The sequence below is a fragment of the Tupaia chinensis genome, unplaced genomic scaffold (assembly GCF_000334495.1).
Source record: "Tupaia chinensis unplaced genomic scaffold, TupChi_1.0 Scaffold000381_1, whole genome shotgun sequence".
Taxonomy (NCBI): Eukaryota; Metazoa; Chordata; class Mammalia; order Scandentia; family Tupaiidae; genus Tupaia; species Tupaia belangeri.
The window spans coordinates 1,641,197-1,656,397 of NW_006159883.1; the positions used below are offsets into that span (position 1 = coordinate 1,641,197).

General features: G+C 39.7%; 1 protein-coding gene across 1 annotated transcript in view; it reads left to right on the forward strand.

Moving 5' to 3' along the window:
* STK39 (serine/threonine kinase 39) overlaps positions 1–15,201 on the forward strand; it is a 340,812-nt gene that overhangs the window by 55,683 nt on the left and 269,928 nt on the right. The window contains exon 2 of the mRNA XM_006153572.3: positions 11,814–11,926. Within this exon, the coding sequence (XP_006153634.1) occupies positions 11,814–11,926 (113 nt within the window). The remainder of the gene's footprint in view (positions 1–11,813; positions 11,927–15,201) is intronic.

Consider the following 15,201-nt stretch of genomic DNA (forward strand, 5'->3'; position numbering starts at 1 on the left):
GGGTCCTTCTTTATTCCAGGTGGCTTACAGTTAGGACAGTTAGGAATGGGAGGCCATCACTGTATCATACATTATTAGAACCAAGACACTTGTGCCTTCTGGCCTTTGCCAGTGGGTGTATCTCTTTATCTGTGTGAATAGCAATGGACATTCCTTTGTGGAATGTTGGCTTCTATGTTGTTGATTTAATCAGTAAAATGAGGGGGTTTTTGCTGGGAGGAGTTGGTCTACCCCCTCAGAGCAAAACAGGAAGTTTTTCAATACTGCCAGATCATGGGGCTTTGAGTTTGCAGGAGACAAGGACTTCAAAGTGACCTTCTACTGAATATAAAAATCAGGGTTTTTCTGTACGAATGTGTCCATCCTGAAGCCCAGTGTCTGAGACAGTATTTCCAGAGATGGATTTGGAGGGTTCCCATGGGCTACTGTTACCTCTTCACATTGTTTGGTCTTTTATGTCACTTCTCTGTACTCAGGTAGAATCATGTAAGGCCCTCGTTTGTATTAGCCTACCACATTTTGTGTGACTCCTGCATTCTGAGCAGTGACCAGTGGATTCAGTTTGTAATGGTGTGGTGGTTAAGGTGCCGGACACTCCCACATGGCCAACCATAGTTTGAGTCCTGGACCTGGTGGCTTGCTTTCTCAACCCCCCACCCACCCTGTGCATGGTCAAAACTAAAAAAATAAAAAATAAATGAATAAGCAAATAAAATTTTTTTTAAAAAAAGGATCTGAGCCCATTCTGGTGGAACAGAACTAGCTTCAGAATGAGCTCTCCTGCGACACTTGCCTCCAGAATTGAACAGGATATTCTGCAAATCAGAAATGCCTTGAGGCAGTTAGTCTCCCTAGGCTTGTTACTTGAAGTTCACTGCCACATCCGCCCACTACTACCTACTTAAAAACATACAATGAACAATCCAGAAATAACAGATTGAGTGAAAGTGCCCTTCCTTCTCACTTGTCCGGCATGGCATGAATCCGACCAGTGCCTACTGCTCTTTATGGAGACCGAGCTTGGGCCACAGCCTGCCTTAAGTACAGATGACCTCCTCAGTGATGGGTTGATGTGCATTTCATTTACTTAGAAAACACCAAAAAGATATCCCAGGCAATCTGAACCAAAAGAAATTTGGTATAGCTGATAAAGGCAGATACAGTAGACTTTAAGTCAAAAAGCAATAAACTAAAATAAATGACAAGGGGAGTAATTCACAAAGATATGCCCTAACTATCTGCATGTAAGATATAGCCTTGAAATATGTAAAGCAAAATTTGACAACTTACAAGAAGAAAATTAAAATGCATAATGATCATGGCACGAAACAAAACTACGAAGGACAGAAAATATGAACAACACAATTAACAAATCATCTGCTACATCTTCCCACATTGCAGGAATCTACTAATGGACTATAAATCAACCTTCGTAATCACCACTAAAAAAATAAATAAAACTGAGTAGAATCAAAAGTATGGAGTGTACTCCATATGACAAAAATAAACATTACTTTGGTGGGGACCAGCAGTTAGTGTAATGGCTATGTCACTGGACTCCCACATAGTCGACCGCGGTTCGCGTCCCGGACCTGGCGCCTTAAACTCACGCCAGGCTCGTGTGCGTGCGTGCCCAAGATCCCGAGAGGACAATGGAGGAGAAGGGATTGCGGCGTGGCCATCCCCCCTGGGGGATGATTTCTCACTTTCTGTCTCTCTGTCTCTCTCTGTCTGTCTGGCGAGCGCACACACCCTATAGTGAAAACCTCTCCAAAAAATAAATAAATAAATAAATAAACATTACTTTGCAGAATCTTCATTTATATATTAAGGAATGATGTAAAATGTACTTTTTGATGTGGGTTACCTTAAAAAGTTTGTAAGACTTCAAAAAAGAAAACACATACTGAATTCCTCCTATGTTCTGTGTAGTGGCTTAGGTAGAAGGGCTAATTCTAGAACAATAAGGTTGAAGGGGCCAGCTTGCTGGCTCAGTGGCGATGTGTTACTCACGCAAAGCTGGATCCATGTGGAAGATTATGGGTTTGGTTCCCTGGTTGGTGTGTAAATGCCAGGCACATGCATCCATTATCTATGCTGGCTGGGAAGGAAGGTTGGGGAGGAGGGCAGGACAATTGTGGCATGAGACTCAGTGGAGTGTGCTTTTCTCTCCCTCTCTCTGACTCTCACGGAAAAGATTAAATAACCTGGGACCAGCAGTTAGTATAATGGCTATGTTGCTGGACTCCCATGTAGTCAAACGTAGTTCAAGTCCTGGACCTGGTGGCTTAAACTCACGCCGGGCATGTGTGTGTGTCTGCACAAGATCCCGAGAGGAGAATGATGGAGCTGGGATTATGGTGTGGCCATCCCCCCTGGAGGGTGATTTCTTGCTTTCTTTTTCTCTGTCTCTGTGTTTCTGGCAAGTGCATGTGCCCTATAGCAAAAACCTCTCCCAAAAAAGAAAAGATTAAATAACTTTTAAAAAAAGGTCAAGGGAAATCTATTCATAAGCACATAAGAGCTAGGGTGAGCATTTTAAGCATCCCTGGGAACTGGAACTAGTTACTGAATGCTTGGGGTTGGTCAGGAAGGTGACATCTCAAGTGATTCCTAGCCAGTTCCTAGGCTTAGGATGTCTGCTCCATTTCCCAGGAAAACAAGGTAGTCTTTTTCTTAAAAGAGTAAGGGCTGGGGACCAGCAGATGGTGTAATGGTTACATGGCTGGACTCCCACATAGTCACTGCAGTTTGAGTCCCAGACCTGGCAACATAAAACTCAAGCAGGGTACATGTGCCTGCATGCCCAAAATCCCGAGAGGAGGATGAAAGAGAAAGGGTTGCGGTGTGGCCATCCCCCCTGGAGGGTGATTTCTTGCTTTCTTTTTCTCTGTCTCTGTGTTTCTGGCAAGTGCATGTGCCCTATAGCAAAAAATCTCTCCAAAAAAAAAGGTAAGTGCTGGGGCCAGTGGTGTCTTAGTTAAGGTGCTGGGTTTTCACATGACCGACTGTGGTTTGAATCCTGGACCTAGTGACACTTGCTTTCTCACCTTCTCTCTCACTCTCACTCTCTTGTGAGTGCATGTGCCTTATAGAAAATCCAATAATAGTAATAATAAATAAAATTAATTCCTTTAAAGTGTGAGTGTACATTTATTGACAAAGAGATTATATGTGTTGCGTGTTGGTAAGTATCAACATTAGAAATAAATTCTAGAATGCAGTTTTACCTTTAAGGGACCAGATCTATAAGGAGTGCTCTTGAGAGTAATTGTTAAATATTTCTTTAACTGGCAAGTAATCATAATCACATTTTGGGAGGAGAGGGGTATGATTAAGAAAACAAAAATATCTAGGCTTAAGTCTTAATATCAATCATGTTGAATTAGGTGGAAAGTAGTCTGATACTTAACAGCTCTTTATCATGTACATACTATTCCTCTTTTTCCCTAGGTTTACCTATACCCCTAATAATCATTTTCATTGTCAAAAATGATTAAACAATTGATTTTTTATATTAGATGATAAGAATCCATGCACTTTCTGTTTTGTAAGTGAGTTTTTTTTTTTTTTTTTGTAGTTGTTGTTGTAGATGTAGCTTGAGGTCTAAAGTGAGTTTGTTTACATTCATTCCAATTTGATTCCACACACCAGTTCCCTCTATCTCTCTTATAATCAGAACCCCAGGCTACGTTTTGTTTTTCTGTGGTATTATCAGATGGTTCTTGATGAGTTACATACAAGGTCTGCTTTTCTTCAGTGAGGTCTCTGACCTCTAAATATTTCAACAAGCCAGGTTTTCCCAGGTAAAGTAGTTTGTCCAGGTCAGTGCTGAAACATAAGTACATTTTACCAAGTGGCCATTTCTCCACCTCACCCTGCCCTTTGCTTTTTTTCCCTACCTAGTGTACTGTAACTCTCCTCCAACAACCCCAGACAGAGGCTCTACAACTTATTATTTTGTTGGAGGCTGAAGGACGTAACTCAGCCAGTTTGGGCATGACATAAACCAGGTATTTGGGAGGGTCATTGATTTGTAGCTACCTTGGGAGATGTGATGTTTCTGGCCTGGGCCCAAGTAGCCAATGTTTTGTGTGTATTATTTATCCAGACAAGCCAGCTGTAGTGGCTATAAGTTAATGCATGTAACAAATTGTATAAAACCTTTGTGGTGGTAACCATTCTTTGTGTTTAACTTGAGAGTTTTTTCTGTGTGCATGGTCTCTCACATGGAGTGCACAGGTGACAGTAGAGCAGCTCTGATTAAGTTTTCTCTGTGTGTGAAGTCGTGTTAATATGAGGTGAATGGTGACAGATGACAAGTCAGTTTAGGTCATTGTCCTTAATATAAGCCAATATTATGTTGAACTATATGAAATGTGACCATTTAAAAACTTACTGATTTATTTCTTCCATCAGAGAGAGAGGCACACAATTACCCCCAACAGATTTCTCAAACTAGCATCTATTTCGAGCCTCAGCCAGCTAGGTTCATGGGCCTGCATAGGGTGTCAGGTGTGTGCAGGGCAGCTCAGGATGCAAATATGGGACCTTCCCATGTGGGCTCAGCATCAAAGAGTGCTGCATTACTACTGCACTGCCAGCTGGCATGTAATGTGACCATTTTTGATCTAGAAAAATGTCTACTTCTCATGTGTAATCTGATAAACAATTTAAAATATGGATCATCAGGTAAGGAAGGGATATCTTTGAAACCAAATAGCAGTAAGGCACATAGGCAAGAGATAGTCTGCAGTGAGCTTTTATCTGGCTCACAGTGCTTTTAAAAATTAATTGCCAACCTTATCATGAGGAGACCTCACAAGAAATTCTCAATTTTCAACTTCTCTGCACAGCTCAGACCATCGTTCCCTGCTAGGTCAGTGAGCTCACAAGTTGACAGTTGGCTGCAGCAGATTGTAGAGCTCACATGTGTGATCATTTGCCCAAGGCCTTCCGCTAGCCAGCTTCAGGCCCTCATGTGACTGACTGGCCTCGTGAGCTTGGAGGGTGGACATATGATATAAATAGAGCACTTAGAGTAAGCTGGCAAAGAGACGAGTAGAATTAAGCTGAACCGAAGCCATTTATTCTGTTTACTATGTACCATCAGCCAGCACCTCCAAAAAGAAAGCCTGTATCACTCAGGACTGTCTTCACTGGCGAAGGACAGGTAAGCCTAAGTAAGAAGTCCTCTCACGTGCTAAGAGACCATCACATCCTTATTAAAGTTTTGGCTTGGTGCTCCTCATTTAAGTAAGATGTGATGGTAGCACTTCCTTCCAGTGACTGTAATTAATGACAGAAGCTAATGGAATGCCTTCTCCAACTTCTTTTTAAAATCCTGCCATTTATGGGAAGGGGTTGCAGGACAATTAACTGCATCTTAACTTTATAATAAAAAAATTATTGTGGAGTAATATATATATATTTTAAAGTATTAGGTGGTTATTACTACATCATTCATATTGGAGGAAAAATCAGAAACAAGAAGAATCCTCATCAACAGCAAAATTGCCTAATACACTATGGTATATCAATATCATGAAATATTATGTAGCATTAAAATAACAAATTAACAGCATACCAGTTGGCCTGGAGGGATTTCCCTGAGGAACAATACTTACTGAGATTTAATTCATATTTTACTATGTGCCAGGCACAATTTCCATTTATTAATTCACTTGATTCTCATAACCACCCCATGATCTAGGTACTATTATTGCCTTCTTACAAATGGAGAAGTTAAGTAACTCTTAGAACAATTAGTTAGCATGTGGCAGGGCTAGGATATGAACCCTTGCAATCTGGATGGACAAAGGTGTTTTAAATAATTTTTTAAGGTTAGATATCAAAGTATATTGCATATGAGACATTTTCCTATAGAATTTTAATTCATAGATGCTCCTGAATTCTCTGGGTTATCTTTTATATTTTAGACTCTTATACTCTTCATGCATTATCAATCTTAGAAATCATTTAGCCCTTTGGTTCCAAATTTAGCTCACCTTCCCTTCCTTTTAAACTGACCGAATCTTCCTAGTGCTAAGGAAAATGAAACTTAGTACTGACCTCAAGCGACTTCGCCCTCTTTTCCCTTGGCTGCCATGTATGGTAGTTATATATAGATATACATGTATACATGTATATATATATGTATATCTATATACATCTAGATATAGTTTACTTTCTTTATATTAGATATAGAGGAAGGAGTCCCAAAGAGAGAGACTAGCATTTATTGAGTTAATGTTTTCTAAAGATGTGAGAAAATTATGTTATGAAGCCTTGTAGGTAGACTTTATTATGCTTATTAAGGAAACCAAGGTTTAGATAGAATTAGGCCCAAGGGCATAGAATCTGTGTCTTGTTTGGGTAGAAACCCTGTCTAACCTTTCTATAGGTATTACTAGTCAAAGACTTGGAAACTGCAATGGCTTACCTGAGGCCTTGCACTTGGATCTTGCCTCTTGCTGGTGACTTAACTAGGAAGTTTCAGAGAACTTCTAATTAGTATGATATTATTTATCATAGGTGTTAGTGGGAGAGTCACAAAACAGATATTGCAAGGCTTTCGTATTATCTGCTTGGACTGCCATAACCAAATGCCATACATTGGGTTTTAAACACAGACTGTGAGAAAGTTCTGGGGGCTGGGAAGTTGAGATCAGGGTGTTAGCCGATTTATTTCTTGGTGAGGTCTCTTTTCCTTGTTTGCATACAGGTACCTTCTTGCCTCTTCAAAGGGTGGTGAGAAAACATAGGCCCTTTGGTTGTCTCTCCTTACGAGGATACTAATCCTATTGGATCAGGATTTCACTCTAATGATTCCATTTAACCTTAATCGCCTCTGTAAAGGCCTCCTCTCCCATTATGGTCTCACAATCAGGACTGAGTCTTGAACATTTACATGGTAGTGGGACACAGACATTCAGTCTACAATAATATTCCAATCATCCCTCTTAAGCTTTATGTAGGAAAGGATCCTGTGGAAGGATTTATTCCACTTGAAACAGGAGCAGTCACCTTTGGACCTTCATTATGTAGCAGCTGCCTGTGTGCTACATGGTAGAGGTTTAATTACTGTTTATTAATGAGTTAATATAAGGAAATATCTTTTTGCTGCCATCCCCCCCTTTTTTTAGAGAGAGAGAGAGATTTGTCTCTCTCTGGAGGGACAGAGAGAGACAGAGGTGAGAAATCACCCCCTAGGGTGGTTGGTCACACCACAATCACTTCTCCTCCATTCTTCTCTTGGGATTTTGGGCGCACATGCACACATACCTGGCATGAGTTTCAAGCCTCCAGGTCTGGGACTTGAACTGTGGTTGACTATGTGGGAGTCCAGTGACATTACCATTACACCATGTGCTGGTCCCTTTTGTTCCTTTTTTTTGTGCCTGAAGTCTCCTTGTGGTTGTTAAACATATTTTTTCACTTTGGTGGTCAGTTAATGACATTTCACATTGGTGGTCAGGTAATGACATTTTAAAAGGGTTTTACTTTGGAGGACTCTGGGTATATCACTTCATGCAGCAGAAGAAATACATGCATAAATTAATTAAGCGTAAAGGACCAGGAACCATATAATGGAGAGACAAAGAGAAGAAATCACAGAAAACCTGGGCTATGATTAAACATAAAATTGCTGTCATTAAACATAAAATTTAGCTGTGAGATTTCTGTCAAGACAAAGAAAGAAAATATGCAATGTATTTCTTAATCATTAAGTTATTTTGGAAGATAGCATTTTTACTCTAGCCCTAAATACAAACAAAAATTTATTGTGCGTCGTAGGAGTAGAACCATCCTGTTCAGACTGAAAGTAGTAGTGATTTTTATACAGGAAACACAGAAGTTCTTCACATTTATTTCTAACAAACTTTAGTGAAATCCAAAGTTGTGATACTAAATTACATGTCCACTTATTTGGGAAACCAAAAGTGTAAAATGCAGCTCTGCTGTCCTCTGGCGATCTATCTTACTAACAGCGACAGTATAAAGGGGAAAATGAGAAGAGGTGTCAACCCAAAGGAAAGTCTGTATCTTGTTAGTGAGCTCGAGGAATCTCTTGCCTCTGGTCGCCATTGACATAATTACTACCTAAAACTTCTAAGTAGCTGTTCTTAGTCTGGAATTGCTTAGCAAAGTGAGTTGAGATAGAGTGACTTATAGCAGTACACTGAAAGATTTTATGTGCTCTCTTAGCTTGTGCATATAGGCCATAATCCTATAGAATGATTTATTTCACTTGAGTCAGGAATAAAATAGAAATTCCTAAACTGTTAAGAGCCTCTTATTCCCAAAACACTGTATGACACTTTATTGGAAGTATGTTACCAAATGTTAATGAGTTATAAGTAGATATATTATTCAAAATAAATACAAAGTGTTTAGCATATTAATTTATTTTATTTTATTTTATTTCATGTTGCTAATACTTACCTGATTCCTGATTTACAAGCCCCACATTTTTCCTCCTAAAGGAATCAGCAAAGTGTAAAAAAGTCCTTAAAGCAAGACTGTCTTCCTATGTTTCCTAAATGTCCTTTAGAATTATGCAGTTAGGTCACCTCCTCCTGTCCTTTTGAAGCAAGGATTTACTCTAATCCTGGGAATCCTCCTCTAGTACAGCAGGTTTCAAACTTTTGATCATGACTAGAAGGAAGCATGTTCTAATTTATCTAGGCTATAACCAAAACAAAAGTTTCATAGGGCAGTTCTTACCCTTCATATATATGATGTGTCCTGATGCTTTTCTTCAAAAAACATTGGCCTCTACCTAGTAAATTGATTTTATAACCAATTGATCCTGACCAGTAATTTGAAAAAAAAAAAAATCTGATGTAGAGAATGGTGAACAAGGAGTAAGGATGACTGGGCTTCTAATACTATGTATTTCAAATTACTGTAGGAAAAACAATTCCTTATTCTCTAGGAGATCCTGTTTCCCTATACATTAAGTTCATTTCATGCAGTTCTGGGAACAGAGAGTCAGGGACCTCTGACAGGGTCCAGCCATATTGTGAGCCTCCCTTCAGCTGGCTAGGATCATAGGCATGCCCTTTGTGTCTAGGCTGTCCTGGGATCTGAACCCTGGGCCTTGCCACATGGCTCAAGTCTTGCAGAGCAGTGCACTACCACCTGTAACACTGTGTCTGAGCCCCCTCTACCTCTCACTTGGTTCTCGCTCTCCCCTTTAGTTAAAAGAAATCTTTGGATTCAGAGCAGAATTTCCTCGATTGTTCAATCAGTGATTAGACCCGTTCATGCCGTGACAGAGATCTGAAATCGTGAAGCTTCGTATATATTCTGTCTATAGACAAGCAGCCAATTAGTCTTTAGTCGACTGTTGCTGTGAAGAAGTGGCACTGTGGCAGTTCTCTAGCTGTAAAGCCCTACTGAAAGACTCTATCCTCCTTTGTGGAGTTTGTGTATGTGTCTATATTCTTGTGTGTGTCTGTGGAAGTCTGGAGACTTTTGTAGTGGAGGACTTAACTGATTATGAAAGGTAACCTTGTGTTAAATTTTCTTTTCTTTTCTTTTTTTTTTTTGGTCCTTCCTGGGGATTTGTTTTCTTCTTCATTGTTCTATTCCCCTGATTGAGAATGTTCTGTAATGTGGACTCAGGATGGAGGAATGGAATTGGGGGAGATTTACAGCAGGTAGATTTGAGGATGGCTTCCCACCAGCAGCTGGTTAAAAATGTTTATTGATTTATCTGCTGGGTATCAGGCTCAGTGTAGACCAGCTACTTAGCACTTTCCCTGTGGCCCTCTTCAGTGACCATCTCTTGTTCTGAAGACTGGAAAATACACTTTACTATCAGCAGGGCTCTTTGTAGTCTTTGGCTCTGGCGTCTGGAGCATTCTTATATTTGGAACCCAGCGTGCTGTGATCGACAGGTCCAGTGAGGTCAGTCTGCCAGGCCTCAGAGTAGCCAGCTGATGGAGTGAGCAGTGAGGTTAGGGAATGAGGACCCTTTTAGGCCCCTTTTTTCAATAGCACACTCTTCCTAAACTGATCTAGAGAGTGAGGCTTACTCGAACCTTCCCTCTAGACTCTTTTATTGAACAATATAGGACTGAAGAAAATGTTTCTTAATTAAGACCAAAACAAGTGAGGAAGGGAAGGGTATGCTCTGGCTTGTGGGAGGAAGAAAAAAAGCACAAATCTTCAAGTCTGGTAGGCTTGACTCAGATCTTGGCTTAGGAACTTAATAGCTGTGTGACCTTGGGCAAGTTTTTTGAGTCCCAGTTTTCTTATGTGTAAAATGAGGGCCATGGCAAAAATGTACAGGCTCGTAAGGAAAATTATAGGGTCAAAGTGTCTACCAGTGTTGGCATGTATGGATTTTCTTCCCTGGAGAATACAGATTGGGATTCCCTGGAATGAGAGCCACGAAGTTAGAGAACTAGGTTTAGTACATTACAGTGATCTTCTGCGGTCACCAAATGAAGGACAGAGCTGATGATGAGGCTGTAAATCAGAAGAGAGGGCAGAGCTCCAGTCCTGTGGAATCCCATTTTGACACAACCTTAGGGTAGGAAACCCATGATTTGCACTGGAAATGCCATGGGTATTTTTTGTTGTTTGTTTAAAAAATTTTTTTTATATCACATGTGTTAGGAAAGCTGACACTGATCTTTCTTCCTTACTGCCGAAATTGTCCCTACTTCTCTTTATAATGCTATTTGACAAGTCATTTGACAAGTATTACCTAAAGAAAAACCATAGGGAGAAAGTTAGATCGTCACAGCTGACCCCCTTTTATACAGTCATGACCATAGGTGATTGCTCTCATTTGCTGTCTTGCAGTAGGTGGAGGGTTTATGTAAATAAAATGACATTTTGAGTGTTTGCAAAGTTGAGAGGCCTTAATGTGGGGATACTTTTATTCCTATGGAATATAGATAAAACTGATTAGGAGCTCTTTGTGCTCTGCCACAAATCATTCCACATCTACAATTTGCTGTTATAAAATATGGATAATGACATGACTGTCTCTTAGGAGTTTGAATGCATTAGCTAATGATCATGCAACCTTAGAAATAGGAAATTCACATGGATGCCAAGAAGGTTTTTAATTACATATTTGCATCATTTTGCTTGGCCTCCTTGAAAGTTGTGCTTTCAACGTGAGAATACTAGGGCTGATTCCTGTTTTTCTAATTGTGGACCAAGCTCTGAAAAAATAAGCTCAAAGAGTACTTAGGATAAATAAGCTCAAAGAGTACTCAGGACAAATAAGTTGTCATAGCATCTTGTGGAAGCCCTGAAGTAGCTCAGGCTGAAGTGGTTTAGTTTAGGGTGAAGTCAAGAGCCTGAGTTATTTTAAAGGCACTGAAGTTAGAAAATATCAGGACCTGAGAATGGTAATGGTTTCCATGCAGGATTGTGTGTAGATGTCTATGTCTCTTGACCTTCTGTCCTTGGATATACATTGTCTAGAAAAGTCCAGTTTTTTTTTTTTTTTCTTCAGGATTTAAGAAACTCTTTAAAAAATCACATCAAAAGGTAATGCTTTGACTATGTCAAGTAGGAGACTTTTTTTTAAAAAAAGAATGATTTTATTTAACTTTATTTTATTTAATTTTTGACCAGAGAGGACAGAGAGAGAGAAAGAGAGAAAGTGAGAAAGCTAGCCACCAGGTCCAGGACTCAGCCATGTGGGGATCCAGCGCCCTTAACCATCACACCATCTGCTGGCCCTAGTAAGAGAATTTTTTTAAAAAATATTTATTTAGGAAAGGGAACATGAATAGTTATCATTGTGCCATTTAATAGCTGACATTGTTTTTATTTCCCTTCAGGCAGTGGAGCTACTGCTGTGGTTCAGGCTGCCCTATGCAAACCTAGGCAAGAACGTGTAGCAATAAAGCGGATCAACTTGGAAAAATGCCAGACCAGTATGGATGAACTATTGGTAAGTAAAAGTGGAGGAGATACCTGCTGGTTGCTTTTCCTAACCTATGGGTATGCAGAGATGGGTGTGAGGAAAGAAAGGGTTGGTGGGTTGGTGTTGTCTCCTATTTTGACACATGCATTTCTTAGAGAGTAGCCCACACCATTTCTTGCCCCTCTGATCATAATAGTGTTCCTTATTGTTGTATAAGTTACTTCTTACTTTGCTTTGAAGAGCAGTATCTTGTTTTAGCTGCACAATCTTCCAGTTGGAATTGCATCAGTGTTGATACTCCATTTTATTTGTCAAGGGGCATACTTTCTAGGATGACCCAAAGTCATGTGATCAGTGATCCCAGAGGTGGACCTCTGGCCTTTGATATAGAATGAGTGACACAGATAGAAAATACTTCCCAAATCATATGCGGATTACTCTGGTTTTCATAAATACAAAAAACACACATTTGAGATTTTTTAAGAAATTGCAGGGTAGCGTGCATTTGGCTAATGAGAGGAGTTTGTTGTTCTTACATGGCAACTTGCACGTATTGTAAATGCAGTATATTGGTAAAGCTTGTCCATGTGGATATGACTATAGTAGCATTGCTTAGTTGGAGGGACATTTACATTTGGCTTAACTGACTCATTATTAAATGAACAGCTTGGCAAATGGTTATTAGTTGCCCGGCAAACTGCGAAGAGTTTGAGAGTTTAATCTCATAAATATAGTTGTCGTTCTGCCTGCCAATTTTCTTCTTCTTCTTTTTTTTTTTTCTTTTGACCATTTATTTGAGGATAATAGAAAACTGCATGGAGGAGTTAACTGATTGGTTATCCTAACACTAATCCCACTACAAATATTAGTCCAATAGCTCCATACAAGCTACAAAGTATAATGACAGTTGGCTCCAAATGAAGAAGCCTTTTGTTATGTTCTACATTGGGAATGGAATGTCATTAACAAGAGCTTTTTGTCTTTACTCAGAATATAGCTTTTATTTCAGGCTTAATTACAGTACACTCTAGTATAAATTAAGTACAAGGATAAAGCTGTACTTTTCCAGATCTGTTTGGTGTTACATTTTAAATTAGGCTACACAATGCATAGATTTCCTTGGGATTGAAGCAACAAATTGCTGGCTACAACTCAGATTAAAACAACGACTTCCATGATTTATTATTAATATCTAAAATTTGCTTATATTTAAGGTCTTTACAAACCCTCCTTAAAATTTTGCCTATGCTTTGCTCTTGCTGAAATTACTATTGTATACAACTTGTCTGTTGCTTGCTGTTGTGGCCAGTAAAATTGTATGTTTGTCATTCAATGAGTTTTCAAGGTCACTTTCAATGAGTGGAAAAAACTTTGCACACACTCTGGGGAGAGTTGGGTCTTGCTTCTGTAGCTAACTTTTTTTTTTTTTAACTTTAGTTGAGTTACCTTATAGCTTTGGGCTATTTAAAGAGAGTTGAATTGGAAGACCTCTCAGATCCCTTTAGGAATCCACACATTTTGTGGTTATACATAAATGTTCATTAACTTTTTTTAAAAAAATTTTGAATATTCATTTAAACTTAGTACTGTTTGGAAACATCACTCAAGATTTTCCCCATAATTCTTGTGTTTGATTGTGGCATTCTGTTAGAGATCTTGTTGTCACCAGAATATTCATACAGACCATGTGTAAGACTTACATGTCCTCATCCCTGACAGTTCTGGAACCAGCTCTCTGGGTCAATGCTGTGGTCTCTGGACTCTCAGTTGGCCCAGAGCCTTCATATTTTTCCTTTGCTGGTTTTTCATCAGCAAACGGTAGCTGTGTAAGAGTGTAAGTGTAGGTCAGCAGGGAGACCATCATTTTGTAGAGTACAGTGTATGTGCATAATTTTCTTTTAATTTAAAAGGGTATATTTATTTATTGCCTTAATTTTTTCTAACCTTGAACCTTTGACATTTTGGCATCTTGATACATTTAGAGAGGAGAGGAATGCTGTGGCTCTTTAGGATGTACTTATTCCTAGGTTCTTTCCAAACAAGAAGTAGAACGTATAGTACAGGCTGCCTAATGTCATTAGGCTTTTGTGGCCTAGGTACTGGCACATGAGATTGTGTGGAGCAAAGTTTCTGTCATTCTTTCAACTTCTAATCCTGCTGTTGCCCGCAGTTTTATTATTTCCGTGGGTCCACATTTCAGCAGTGTTTGGACATCCAGTATCCTAATAATCCTTTAATTCCATGAGTGCATATTATATACAGGTCAGTGCGCTGTATCATCTCAGAGATTATGCCATGTGTTAACTGGAAGCCATTGTTCTTAGAAGAAACAATGGCCACTGGGATCTTTATTTTGTGAGAGTGTTATGTCATAGAAGTCACAATTATCGACTATTTGCTTGTCATTAGGACATCTGCTTCCCTCTCACTCTTTGCCCTGTCCCCCTCCCACAGTCCCTGCCATGTTCCCATCACCCTGGTCCCATAGAAAGTTGGGATTCACACGCAGAGGTCAGGTGTGATGGTATGTAACAGTTTTGGATAGCTGGTCCTGTACTCTGCTTCTTTATGTAATGGAGGCTATTAGATATTAGATTTTCCTGTGATCATGGATTTGGTTCCAGTATTTTTTTTTTTGGTTCCAATTTTCCTGATGAAGGACTTGAGAGGTCATGATTACTGAAGCAGAGTGTTAGTTACAGTGCCAGCTTCACTGAGAATGAAGGGAAGAAAAGAAATGTTAAATGAGATCATAGGTGTTAAGTAATTGGTGATTTTAACGTATACTGTTGAAATGAGTCCTGTAATATTCCTCAAAGATAAGTTAGTTACAGATCTAATATGCACATGCTTGTTTATTTGATAAACTGCTGCTGAGTTTCTATTGTATATTGTGTTTAAGTCCATAAAGAGATGAGTTTTGGGTATGTATGTGGTAGTACAGGGCTGTATGCTCATTAAAGTGCATTTTAGGAGGCCAGCAGGTGGTGTAGTGGTTAAGGGGCTGGACTCCCACATGGCTGACTGCACTTTGAGTTCCAGACTCAGTGACTTGAAACTCATAATGGCCATGTGTGCATGCATGCCCAAAATCCCAAGAAGAGAATGGAAAGAGGATTGCAGTTTGACCAGGCTCTCCGGCAGGTGATTTCTCATTTATTCTCTGTCGGCGTCCGCCCCCAGGCTTAGCGCTATTATGGAAGAAGCAGAAAAGATGAGACAAAAAGATAGAGTGGAAATGGACACAGGCAGCCTGAGCCTAGGTAGCCCAAGCAACCTGTGCCGCCCAGATGAACTGGATG